Here is a 13,847-nt window from a genome sequence, read left to right on the forward strand (position 1 = left end):
TTGATAGGGGATAAGATGTCTAGGGGTGCGGAGTACCCTTTTAATCCTAGGCGACATGTGGCTAGAAATGATTTCCTATAACGTCACATGATGACTACATGTCTAGTAATACTTTATCATTTCTGTTCCAGGGCAAAAACCCCTTCAGAATTGATGATGATGATGATGAGGAGTACATCACAATTGACTATGGCAGAGATTTAGCACCAGAAGGTGAAGAATCTGGGGAGATGCCATGTATTACACTCTCCGACTCCGAAGGAGAGGAGGAGGATGATGATTTTCAGGTATAATTTACATACATACATTATTTAGCCACATGCATAATATTATGTAGCTCCTTTTATGCCATTTTATTTTTTGCCATCAATATTTCATTGTTTATGGAAAATTCAGGAAATTTCTTTCTATAGTACATACACAGAACACCGCACTCTGAAGCCTCTCCTAGTGATCCTTCATTACCCTTCAGACCTTTAAGCATTTAAGATAAACAACCCATCCCTCATGCGAAAAGTTAAAAGGGTACTCTGCTGGATTTTTTTTTTGTTTAATTAACTGGTGCCAGAAAGTTAAACAGATTTGTAAATTACTTCTATTTAAAAATCTTTATCCTTCCTATACTTATCAGCTGCTGTATGCTCCAGAGGAAGTTCTTTGAATTTCCTTTCTGGCTGACCACAGTGCTCTCTGCTGACACCTCTGTTCATGTCAGGAACTGTCCAGAGTAGGAGCAAATCCCCATAGCAAACCTATCCTGCTCTGGACAGTTCTTGACATGGACAGAGGTGTCAGCAGAAAGCACTGTGGTCAGACAGAAAAGAAATTCAAAAAGAAAAGAACTTCCCGTGGAGCATACAGCAGCTGATAAGTACTGGAAGGAATAAGATTTTTTTAATAGAAGTAATTTACAAATCTGTTTAACTTTCTGGCACCAGTTGATGTAAAAGAAAATGTTTTCCAGTGGAGTACCCCTTCAAGAATCATGCAAGGGCATTCATTATATGCCAATAACCTGCATAGCCTCATGTTGTCACAACGCTAATATACTGTATATGCATATACAAAAAGCATAACCAGTAAAATTGTCTAAGTAGTCAACCCCCCCCCCTCCCTGTAGCAAATTAGGTTTCTTTGTAAAACTTACACATTTTCAGTTGTTTACCAAAAACATTTAAAATTAAGACATTGTAAATAGCTCAACTGAACGAATATAACAAATGGTTTATGCAAACTCTACACATAATGCCACTTGTAAGGACTATTGCATTCTCTGAATTATTTAACCCCATAAGCGCACACATTTGTATGGCCATATGTCCTAATAAGAACAGGAGCTGTCCCCTTTATGGAACACTGAAATGTATTCAGAAGCAATAATTTCCTATAGGGTTACATCACATCAATACTACCTGTCTTGTAATTCTTCATCATTGCTGTCCTAGGGCCAAAACTCATTCATAAATGATGAGGAAGACATCAGAAGTCACTGCAGCACAGAGTTAGCAGCAGAAATTGAAGAATCACAGCAGATGCCATGCAGTATTCCCCCTAACTCTGAAAGGGACGAGAAAAATTTCCAGGTAAAGTCTACATATGTATACCATTCAGCCACCTGTGTGATATTATGTAGGTCCACCTTCTGCCATGTTAGCTGCTCTGACCCATCACGTTACGGACTCCACAAGACCTTTTAAAGTCCTGTCTTATTGTATCTTGGACCAAGTTGTTAGCAGCAGGCCCTTTAAAGGGAACCAATCATCAGATTATATCCTATAAAATGCTTGGCAAAGCATTATATAGGATAACATCTTTATCCTCACCATCCCCGGGGGACACTCCTGTCCCCAGGAAAGGTGAGGATATTAACTTATAAAGTAGTCACTGCCGCAGCCATAAGTAGTCTCCTGGGCGGGGAGCTCCTCTTACTAGTCCCGTTATTTCTGCCGGCAGCAACGCCCCCTCCGCTTGATGGGCTGTGTTGTCGCTCTTCTCACTAAACAGACTGAGCATAGCGATGACGCGGCCTGTCAATCAAGTGGAGGGGGTAGGTGAGAGGAGCTCCCCGCCCAGGGGACTACTTACGGCTGTGGCCGTGACTACATTATAAGTTCATATGCTCACCATCCCTGGGGGCAGGAGCGTCCCCCCGGGATGGTGACAATAAAGATTTTACCCTATATTACGCTTTGCCAAGCATTATATAGGGTAAAATCTGATGATTGGTTCCCTTTAAGTCCTGTAAGTTGTGAGGTGCTGCCTCCATGGATTGGACTAATTTTTCCAGCCCCTTCCACAGATGATCGGATTGAGATTTGGGGAACCTGGAGGCCTGTTCACATCCATTGTTTATGGAAAATTCAAGGAATTTCTAACTATAGTGCATACACAGAACACTGCACTCTGAAGCTTTCTCCTAGTGATCCTTCATTACACTTCAGATGTAGAGTTTCAGAGAGACACCTCATTCCTCATGAGTAAAGATGAGAATCATAGAAAGGCATTACATGACAAAAAGCTGCATCATCTCATATACAAAACACATGTTTGCATAACCAAGAAACTTGTGTAAATTATGAAGTCGATAATATTCACACTCCATTGCAAATTCGGTTTATTTGGAAAATTACAAGCTTTCACATGTTTGGCAATAAACATTCAAACAGCAACATAAACTCAACTAATATAACAAATGACTAACTAATATAACTCAACTAATATAACAAATTCAACACAAAATGGCGCTTGTTTATTCAACCCCCTAAAAAATATGTGTCTATATATCCTAATATAGAAAGAACCTGTCATTATAAGATCTCCCTGTCAACTCTTCATGTCTCACTGAAATGTATTCTTAAGGCATACCTGTCATATTGCATAAAAAATGTTCTGTTTCTCAGTACCTAATCCTGATGATCTAGCACCTATATTTCACTCACAAACACAGTTTACCTGTTGCTTACCTTGTTTGTCACTCTAAAGGGGGGGGGGTGTACTCTAGAGGGGGGGGGGTTGTCCTCACTCATCTTCCTCCCAGAGTACTGGGTCTCTTCATCCAATCACAGCAGGCTGCTCTGTAACCCCCTCCTTCCTGCTGCAGTCTGACAGATGTGAGCACAGAGAATTACTAGCCCCACCCTCACTTACTGAACTTTGTCCATGCCTGTGGACAAAGATGATGCTGCAGCCAGACAGGATTGTGTTCTGGATGGTATGGGGTGTTTTTTTTTTGTTTTTTTTATAAGCCATGATTTCTATGAAAAGGAAATAAAATATTCTTATGAAGTTTATTAGAAAGATGTACAACATATAAAAAGTTTTTGTATCTGACAGTGCCCATTTATGCAATAATTTCCTGTAGAAGTACATAACATCATAACTATTGATCTTGTAATTTTTTATCATTGCTGTCCTAGGGCCAAAACAACTTTATAAATAATGATGAGGAGGAGAACGCCAGAAGTGACTATAGCGCAGAGTCAGCACCAGAAGCCGAGAAATCACCACAAAACTCCTTTATAAATGATGAGGAAGACGAGGAGAACACCAGAAGTGACTACAGCGCAGAGTCAGCGCCAGAAGCCGAGGAATCACCACAAAACTCCTTAATAAATGAGGAGGAGAACAGCAGAAGTGACTACAGCGCAGCCGAGGAATCACCACAAAACTCCTTTATAAATGATGATGAGGAGGAGAACAACAGAAGTGACTACAGCGCAGAGTCAGCACCAAAAGCGGAGGAATCACCACAAAACTCCTTTATAAATGATGAGGAGGAGAACACCAGAAGTGACTACAGCGCAGAGTTAGTACCAGAAGAATCACCACAGATGCCATGCAGTATTCCCCCCGACTCTGAAAAGGAGGAAGATGATCCGGTTCCTGAGCAGGAGGGCGCTGAGGATTCTTCTTAATTTTGTGAAGGTCTTGAATTCATTTTAGTGGAATTTTATTAAGAATCTTGGACAGTGATTACCAATCTCATATATGTCACATAGAAACAGAATCCAGTTGTAGAGCCAACTTCATTGTTAGAATCCTAAACCGTCAATGATACCATCAAATGGGTAAGGCCACACATAGCTGCCAAGGTGTAGATGCTAAAACTCCTGTAGCATTTAGTTTCTCCTGCAAAACCAGATGGTATAAATAAGCAAAGAAAACTTCAGCTTAGCAGCTTGTTGATGTAGTGACACATTATGGAGCCAAACTGTGGCCTATACATAAGATTCACCCTCTGTTCCACAGGTTATTATTCTGCCCTGATTGATGTACTTATAATCTGTAGGACTGAATGTTCATTGTTTGTCAGTAAATACTAACTTTCTTTTTTCCCTTCCATCCTACCAGGTTCTGTGATATCCAGTTCCAGGGTCCACTTTCCGTCCAGGAGCTGTGGGTCCGTCACCTCCATCATCACAGACTGAAAATGAACTTTTGTAAATCCTCCGGCCCACCACATGATCTGTCATTATAGGAGCAGCATCCTGAGCCTCCCAAAACTCAGTAACATCAACTGTCAGGATTGTGTAGACCAGATAAACAGATGAAATAATGTGTTTGTCTATTGGGCTATGTTGGCAAACAACTTGTAACGGGATGGGGACTGATATATAATAGCAGGACCCAATGGACATTTTAGAAGATGATTAATGGAAAGGTGTCAGCTTTATGGGAAGATACAGAAGCACCTTTCAAGGTTGCATGAGCTGGTATTACAGTATGTAGTGGGAGTAGTGATCATAGTTATGGTACTGTCTCTCTCTCTCTACAGGGGGAAGGTTTTTTGGAAGGGCAGGGTCTTGAAGGCCCCGCTACATGGCATCAGGCAATAAAAAGTGTTGTGTATTTCAAGGTGGAAGAATAAAGCTGGGATTTGGTGACTTCTGTTTGCTAGGTGGGTGTTTCACTGTTCCCCAGAAGCTCCTTACCAACCTACAGGCCTATTTTGAAGCACACCACAGCATGATGCTTCAATTAACATGTTTCGCTATGGGAATGGTGACCAAAAAGTAAAATGTTGGTGTACTCTGACCAGACCATCTTCTTCCACATGTTTGCTGTGTTTCCCACTTGGCAAACTCCAAATATGATTTCACTTTCAACAACCAGTGCGTTCTAGGCTACTTGTCTTTTTCAATTAACCCCTTTTCCCCATCAGTGACTTTTGGACACAATTGTTACTCTTCATCTTCTAAGATCCATAATGCTTTTACTTTTCCATATACAGGGCCATTTAAGGGCTTTTGTACATCTTTTATTTTACCATAAAATGTACTCCGGAACAGAAAAAAATGTTTTTGGGCTGCAGTGTAAAATATCCCCTCAATTCTGTAACTTTTAAGCAATTTAGTTTTTATGCTGTTGACTTTGTAGTAAGACTGACATGTTATCTTGCAGATCAGTACAGTGTACAATTACATTGATAATAAATGTATATAATTTTTATGGCTTATTACTTTTTTTTTTAAATTTAACTTAAATAGGAATGCTATGAATTGCCATACCTGGACCCTTATAACTTAACTTCAAATGTATCTTTTTTTTGCCCCATGATGTTGTTTTTATCGGTACCCTTTTGGTGTCGATGATGTCTCATCCTTTTTCTCTATCGATCGATCGCTGGTCTCCTCCTCCTCCATTCCTTTCACAGGTGTCTGTCTGTCTACAAAAACACTTTGACACTTTGTACAGATGATAAAGATAAGTGTGATGGAGGCCACACACCTCCAAACTTTTGCCATTTATACACAGTTATATTAAATAGTCTGATCATGTTTCAACTTTAAAACCTTTTTAAGTTCAACCTTCAGATAAGTGTTAAACTTAGCCGAATTCTCAAGACTTTTTTGTTAAACATTCCTCTAATGGTGTGGTCATTTTTAAATCACTTTCATTTTAGATTCGGGACCTAAATCCTTGCACGAGGCACTGGTCTTCGCTCTGTTTCCAGCAAGAGACCCAGTGCCATAGATTTACATTACCCTGGGTGTTACGCCGAGCGCTCCGGGTCCCCGCTCCTCCCCGGAGCGCTCGCTACACTCTCTCCGCTGCAGCGCTCCGGTCAGATCCACTGACCCGGGGCGCTGCGATTCTGCTTCCAGCCGGGATGCGATTCGCGATGCGGGTAGCGCCCGCTCGCGATGCGCACCCCGGCTCCCGTACCTGACTCGCTCTCCCTCGGTCCTGTCCCGGCGCGCGCGGCCCCGCTCCCTAGGGCGCGCGCGCGCCGGGTCTTTGCGATTTAAAGGGCCACTGCGCCGCTGATTGGCGCAGTGATTCCAATTAGTGTCTTCACCTGTGCACTTCCCTATATCACCTCACTTCCCCTGCACTTCCCTGCCGGATCTTGTTGCCATTGTGCCAGTGAAAGCGTTCCTTGTATGTTCCTAGCCTGTGTTCCAGACCTCCTGCCGTTGCCCCTGACTACGATCCTTGCTGCCTGCCCCGACCTTCTGCTACGTCCGACCTTGCTTCTGTCTACTCCCTTGTACCGCGCCTATCTTCAGCAGCCAGAGAGGTTGAGCCGTTGCTAGTGGATACGACCTGGTCACTACCGCCGCAGCAAGACCATCCCGCTTTGCGGCGGGCTCTGGTGAAAACCAGTAGTGACTTAGAACCGATCCACTAGCACGGTCCACGCCAATCCCTCTCTGGCACAGAGGATCCACTACCCGCCAGCCGGCATCGTGACAGTAGATCCGGCCATGGATCCCGCTGAAGTTCCTCTGCCAGTTGTCGCTGACCTCACCACGGTGGTCGCCCAGCAGTCACAACAGATAGCGCAACAAGGCCAACAGCTGTCTCAACTGACCGTTATGCTACAACAGTTACTACCACAGCTTCAGCAGTCATCTCCTCCGCCAGCTCCTGCACCTCCTCCGCAGCGAGTGGCCGCTCCTGGGCTACGCCTATCCTTGCCGGATAAATTTGATGGGGACTCTAAGTTTTGCCGTGGCTTTCTTTCCCAATGTTCCCTGCATCTGGAGATGATGTCGGACCTGTTTCCCACTGAAAGGTCTAAGGTGGCTTTCGTAGTCAGCCTTCTGTCCGGAAAAGCCCTGTCATGGGCCACACCGCTCTGGGACCGCAATGACCCCGTCACTGCCTCTGTACACTCCTTCTTCTCGGAAATCCGAAGTGTCTTTGAGGAACCTGCCCGAGCCTCTTCTGCTGAGACTGCCCTGTTGAACCTGGTCCAGGGTAATTCTTCCGTTGGCGAGTATGCCGTACAATTCCGTACTCTTGCTTCAGAATTGTCCTGGAATAATGAGGCCCTCTGCGCGACCTTTAAAAAAGGCCTATCCAGCAACATTAAAGATGTTCTGGCCGCACGAGAAATTCCTGCTAATCTACATGAACTTATTCACCTAGCCACTCGCATTGACATGCGTTTTTCCGAAAGGCGTCAGGAGCTCCGCCAAGATATGGACTCTGTTCGCACGAGGCGTTTCTTCTCCTCGGCTCCTCTCTCCTCTGGTCCCCTGCAATCTGTTCCTGTGCCTCCCGCCGTGGAGGCTATGCAGGTCGACCGGTCTCGCCTGACACCTCAAGAGAGGACACGACGCCGCATGGAGAACCTCTGCCTGTACTGTGCTAGTACCGAACACTTCCTGAGGGATTGTCCTATCCGTCCTCCCCGCCTGGAAAGACGTACGCTGACTCCGCACAAAGGTGAGACAGTCCTTGATGTCTACTCTGCTTCTCCACGTCTTACTGTGCCTGTGCGGATGTCTGCCTCTGCCTTCTCCTTCTCTACCGTGGCCTTCTTGGACTCTGGATCTGCAGGAAATTTTATTTTGGCCTCTCTCGTCAACAGGTTCAACATCCCAGTGACCAGTTTCGCCAGACCCCTTTACATCAATTGTGTAAACAATGAAAGATTGGACTGTACCATACGCTTCCGCACGGAGCCCCTTCTAATGAGCATCGGATCTCATCACGAGAGGATTGAACTTTTGGTCCTCCCCAATTGCACCTCGGAAATTCTCCTTGGACTTCCCTGGCTTCAACTTCATTCCCCAACCCTGGATTGGTCCACTGGGGAGATCAAGAGTTGGGGGCCCTCTTGTTCCAAGGACTGTCTAAGACCGGTTCCCAGTAACCCTTGCCGTGACTCTGTGGTTCCCTCAGTAACCGGTCTCCCTAAGGCCTATATGGACTTCGCGGATGTTTTCTGCAAAAAACAAGCTGAGACTCTACCTCCTCACAGGCCTTATGATTGCCCTATCGACCTCCTCCCGGGTACTACTCCACCCCGGGGCAGAATTTATCCTCTCTCTGCCCCAGAGACTCTTGCCATGTCTGAGTATGTCCAGGAAAATTTAAAAAAGGGCTTTATCCGTAAATCCTCCTCTCCTGCCGGAGCTGGATTTTTCTTTGTGTCCAAAAAAGATGGCTCCCTACGTCCTTGCATTGACTACCGCGGTCTTAATAAAATCACGGTTAAGAACCGCTACCCCCTACCCCTCATCTCTGAACTCTTTGATCGCCTCCAAGGTGCCCACATCTTTACTAAATTGGACTTAAGAGGCGCCTATAACCTCATCCGCATCAGAGAGGGGGATGAGTGGAAAACGGCGTTTAACACCAGAGATGGACACTTTGAGTATCTGGTCATGCCCTTTGGCCTGTGCAACGCCCCTGCTGTCTTCCAAGACTTTGTCAATGAAATTTTTCGTGATCTGCTATACTCCTGTGTTGTTGTATATCTGGACGATATCCTAATTTTTTCTGCCAATCTAGAAGAACACCGCCAGCATGTCCGTATGGTTCTTCAGAGACTTCGTGACAATCAACTCTATGCCAAAATTGAGAAATGTCTGTTTGAATGCCAATCTCTTCCTTTTCTAGGATATTTGGTCTCTGGCCAGGGACTACAAATGGATCCAGACAAACTCTCTGCCGTCTTAGATTGGCCACGCCCCTCCGGACTCCGTGCTATCCAACGCTTTTTGGGGTTCGCCAATTATTACAGGCAATTTATTCCACATTTTTCTACCGTTGTGGCTCCTATCGTGGCTTTAACCAAAAAAAATGCCGATCCCAAGTCGTGGCCTCCTCAAGCGGAAGACGCCTTTAAACGACTCAAGTCTGCCTTTTCTTCGGCTCCCGTGCTCTCCAGACCTGACCCTTCCAAACCCTTCCTATTGGAGGTTGATGCCTCCTCAGTGGGAGCTGGAGCTGTTCTTTTACAAAAAAATTCTTCCGGGCATGCTGTCACTTGTGGTTTTTTTTCTAGGACCTTCTCTCCGGCGGAGAGGAACTACTCCATCGGGGATCGAGAGCTTCTAGCCATTAAATTAGCACTTGAGGAATGGAGGCATCTGCTGGAGGGATCAAGATTTCCAGTTATTATTTACACCGACCACAAGAACCTCTCCTACCTCCAGTCTGCCCAACGGCTGAATCCTCGCCAGGCCCGGTGGTCTCTGTTCTTTGCCCGATTTAATTTTGAGATTCACTTTCGTCCTGCCGATAAGAACATTAGGGCCGATGCTCTCTCTCGTTCCTCGGATGCCTCAGAAGTTGAACTCTCTCCGCAACACATCATTCCACCTGACTGCCTGATCTCCACTTCTCCAGCCTCCATCAGGCAAACTCCTCCAGGAAAGACCTTTGTTTCTCCACGCCAACGCCTCGGAATCCTCAAATGGGGTCACTCCTCCCATCTCGCTGGTCATGTGGGCATCAAGAAATCTGTGCAACTCATCTCCCGCTTCTATTGGTGGCCGACTCTGGAGACGGATGTTGTGGACTTTGTGCGAGCCTGCACTATCTGTGCCCGGGATAAGACTCCTCGCCAGAAGCCCGCTGGTTTTCTTCATCCCCTGCCTGTCCCCGAACAGCCTTGGTCTCTGATTGGTATGGATTTTATTACTGATTTACCCCCTTCCCGTGGCAACACTGTTATTTGGGTGGTCGTTGATCGATTCTCCAAAATGGCACATTTCATCCCTCTTCCTGGTCTTCCTTCAGCGCCTCAGTTGGCTAAACAATTTTTTGTACACATTTTTCGTCTTCACGGGTTGCCTACGCAGATCGTCTCGGATAGAGGCGTCCAATTCGTGTCTAAATTCTGGAGGGCTCTCTGTAAACAACTCAAGATTAAATTAAATTTTTCTTCTGCATATCATCCCCAGTCCAATGGACAAGTAGAAAGAATTAACCAAGTCTTGGGTGATTATTTGCGACATTTTGTTTCCTCCCGCCAGGATGACTGGGCAGATCTCCTTCCATGGGCCGAATTCTCGTATAACTTCAGAGTCTCTGAATCTTCCTCCAAATCCCCATTTTTCGTGGTGTACGGCCGTCACCCTCTTCCCCCCCTCCCTACCCCCTTGCCCTCTGGTCTGCCCGCTGTGGATGAAATTTCTCGTGACCTTTCCATTATATGGAGAGAGACCCAAAATTCTCTCCTACAGGCTTCATCACGCATGAAGAGGTTCGCGGATAAGAAAAGAAGAGCTCCTCCCGTTTTTTCCCCTGGAGACAAGGTATGGCTCTCCGCTAAATATGTCCGCTTCCGTGTCCCTAGCTACAAGTTGGGACCACGCTATCTTGGTCCTTTCAAAATTTTGTGTCAAATTAATCCTGTCTCTTACAAACTTCTTCTTCCTCCTTCTCTTCGTATCCCTAATGCCTTTCACGTCTCTCTTCTTAAACCACTCATCCTCAACCGTTTTTCTCCCAAATCTGTTCCTCCCACTCCTGTTTCCGGCTCCTCGGACATCTTCTCTGTCAAAGAGATCTTAGCCTCTAAAAAGGTCGGAGGGAAAACTTTTTTTCTAGTGGACTGGGAGGGTTGTGGTCCTGAAGAGAGATCCTGGGAACCTGAGGACAACATCCTAGATAAAAGTCTGCTCCTCAGGTTCTCAGGCCCTAAAAAGAGGGGGAGACCCAAGGGGGGGGGTACTGTTACGCCGAGCGCTCCGGGTCCCCGCTCCTCCCCGGAGCGCTCGCTACACTCTCTCCGCTGCAGCGCTCCGGTCAGATCCACTGACCCGGGGCGCTGCGATTCTGCTTCCAGCCGGGATGCGATTCGCGATGCGGGTAGCGCCCGCTCGCGATGCGCACCCCGGCTCCCGTACCTGACTCGCTCTCCCTCGGTCCTGTCCCGGCGCGAGCGGCCCCGCTCCCTAGGGCGCGCGCGCGCCGGGTCTTTGCGATTTAAAGGGCCACTGCGCCGCTGATTGGCGCAGTGATTCCAATTAGTGTCTTCACCTGTGCACTTCCCTATATCACCTCACTTCCCCTGCACTTCCCTGCCGGATCTTGTTGCCATTGTGCCAGTGAAAGCGTTCCTTGTATGTTCCTAGCCTGTGTTCCAGACCTCCTGCCGTTGCCCCTGACTACGATCCTTGCTGCCTGCCCCGACCTTCTGCTACGTCCGACCTTGCTTCTGTCTACTCCCTTGTACCGCGCCTATCTTCAGCAGCCAGAGAGGTTGAGCCGTTGCTAGTGGATACGACCTGGTCACTACCGCCGCAGCAAGACCATCCCGCTTTGCGGCGGGCTCTGGTGAAAACCAGTAGTGACTTAGAACCGATCCACTAGCACGGTCCACGCCAATCCCTCTCTGGCACAGAGGATCCACTACCCGCCAGCCGGCATCGTGACACTGGGCCTTGTGCTGGAGACAGATGCTTTGGACTCTGTCTCATAGCGTATATAGAAATATTCAGCAGACAGTCGGGGAACTGTGAAAACTGCGCCCTGTTTAGGGATTAAAGGGGGTATTCCAGGAAAAAACTTTTTTTTTATATATATATATCTTCCTCTGTAAAGACACATGCATCAAAAGATTAATTAGTCTTTCTCCCTAACTAAGGTCATTTTCCTTTTCTTCTCTAAAAACTGAACAGATGTATTGAGGCAAACAACAATCCTTTATTCATCCTTCATTGATCCTTTTTAGTAAAATAAAGGCTTTCTTTTTTTCTTCTTTTTCTACATAGTAAAAATAGTAATGCAGTTTCTCTTTTGGTCTATGTTAGGAGTCCATGGAGGTCAGGATGTGACACTGCGTACACATATAACCAAGGCTCTGTACCTAAATTGAATTTTTTGTGGTGCTGCCGTTCTTAAATAAAAACAACAAACCACATTTTCCAGAAACTGTGTATATCCCAAGGCCAAAAATAACAATGAAGTGTATGTGGTGTAAAGATAAATGATATGAAACATTACCAAAAAGTGGGCATAATTAGGACCCCATTACTTCCTGCCCCAGCATATCATTAGCTTAATGCTAACTTCCTCAGTAAGAAGACGTGGATCATCCATTGGCAATATATTCCCAAAAGCCACAACATGTCCTGTTTTCATACAGTTAATATATACACATATACAACAAGTATAACCAACAAAATCATCATACGTGAATTAAAATGAGAACACAGTAGAATTCTATGCCTCACTGAGTCCTTATGACGACATTGTCTCTAATTTTGCAATCCAATAAACAATCGTAATAAACATCTATTGTTCACAATGCCAGTGTTTTATTTCAATTATTTTTTTTTTATTGAAGTTGTACAAATATTACAAGCAAATAAGACAGGCATATCAAAGGATCTAGTGTAATTGATCACCCAGAAGGCATATCACTGAAAGTAGGTTGGGGCGGTTAAGGTCCCAATTGCTATTATCCTTTGTATCTGGAAGAACTGTTTATGGTCAAAATGACCTTCTAAATTAGAATTGTAGGACTATTTCAGTGGTGGGTCATGTCTTTTGTTCCTAAGCTGCTCATGTGTTCTCTTGGCTATGTGCCTAGGGTTACTGTCTTGTTGGAAGGTAAATCTGGATAAGGTTTTCATTAAGAATATCTCTGTACTTCATAAGCTTTCCCTCAATCTAGGACAGTCTCCCTGTCCCAGCTGCTGAAAAAACACCCCACAGCATAATACTGCCTCCACCATGCTTCACTGTAGGGATGGTATTGGGCAGGTGATGGGCAGTGCCTGGCTTCCTTCAGATAAGATGCTTAGAATTGGGGCCAAAAAGTTAACTTTCTCGGTTGCTCTTCATTGGGGGACACCTATGCTGATGGGTATATGCTATTGCCACTAGGAGACGCTGACACTAGGAAAAAAAAAAGTCGGCTTCTCCCTGGCAGGATATACCTGCCCACTGGAAGTGAGGTAATCCCTTTTAGCTAGTTTCAGTTGGAGGCAAGACACAGGTCTGAGAGCTCCCCAGACCTGGTCTATTATTTTATTATTTTCTAGTTAAGTATATCTAGTTAGGTTCTTTTCTCTATCGGCTCCATTGGGGGACACAGACTCTGGGTATATGCTGCTGTCTCTAGGAGGTTGACACTATGGTAACCAACAAGTCGGCTCCTCCCAGCAGGATATACCCGCCTCCAGGCCACTGAGCAATTCAGTTTTTGCTTAGTGTCTTAAGGAGGTGGACATGGTCTGGTTTTCTCCAGACCAAGTCTCATATTTTTTATTTTATTAGGTTTAGGGAATGTGTTAGTTCTTTATTCCTTTTTATTTCTGTTTTCAGGTGGGGACTCAGGAACGCAATGTTCACTGTTTCCTCATTGCGAGAGGTGGCAGGCATCTTGGATGTACTGTTAACCCCCTCTCGCCAATGGTCAGCGTGAAAAGGGCCACCAATCAGCGCTGTGCGCGCGTTGGGGCCGTGCAGGGGCCAATCACAGAGCTCTTTGCCCTGACCCGGCCTCTTCCTCCTATTGGCCGGCATCTTTTCTCTCTCCCTCAGCACGGTGCAGAGTTCTCCTCACAGCAGCTGCTTTGGGACACATACTCTGGGTGAGACTGTTTATTTTTTTTGACTATGTCCGTGCCCAGAACTGTTCCTCCCTCTAAGCAGAT

General features: G+C 45.7%; 1 protein-coding gene across 3 annotated transcripts in view; it reads left to right on the top strand.

The window, feature by feature from the left end:
* Positions 1–5,941, top strand: part of LOC130367881 (DBIRD complex subunit ZNF326-like) — a 112,089-nt gene extending 106,148 nt beyond the window's left edge. Inside the window, exons 12-15 of one of the 3 annotated variants that reach the window (XM_056570836.1) lie at positions 132–287; positions 1,446–1,583; positions 3,417–3,924; positions 4,351–5,941. In XM_056570836.1, coding sequence (XP_056426811.1) covers positions 132–287; positions 1,446–1,583; positions 3,417–3,914 — 792 coding nt within the window. In that variant the 3' untranslated portion in view covers positions 3,915–3,924; positions 4,351–5,941. Of the gene's footprint in view, positions 1–131; positions 288–1,445; positions 1,630–3,416; positions 3,925–4,350 lie in introns of those variants that run through there. The other 2 variants (XM_056570837.1, XM_056570838.1) reach the window with 2 other exon arrangements.
* Positions 5,942–13,847: the final 7,906 nt, after the last annotated feature.

The sequence above is a fragment of the Hyla sarda genome, chromosome 4, assembly GCF_029499605.1.
Source record: "Hyla sarda isolate aHylSar1 chromosome 4, aHylSar1.hap1, whole genome shotgun sequence".
NCBI lineage: Eukaryota > Metazoa > Chordata > Amphibia > Anura > Hylidae > Hyla > Hyla sarda.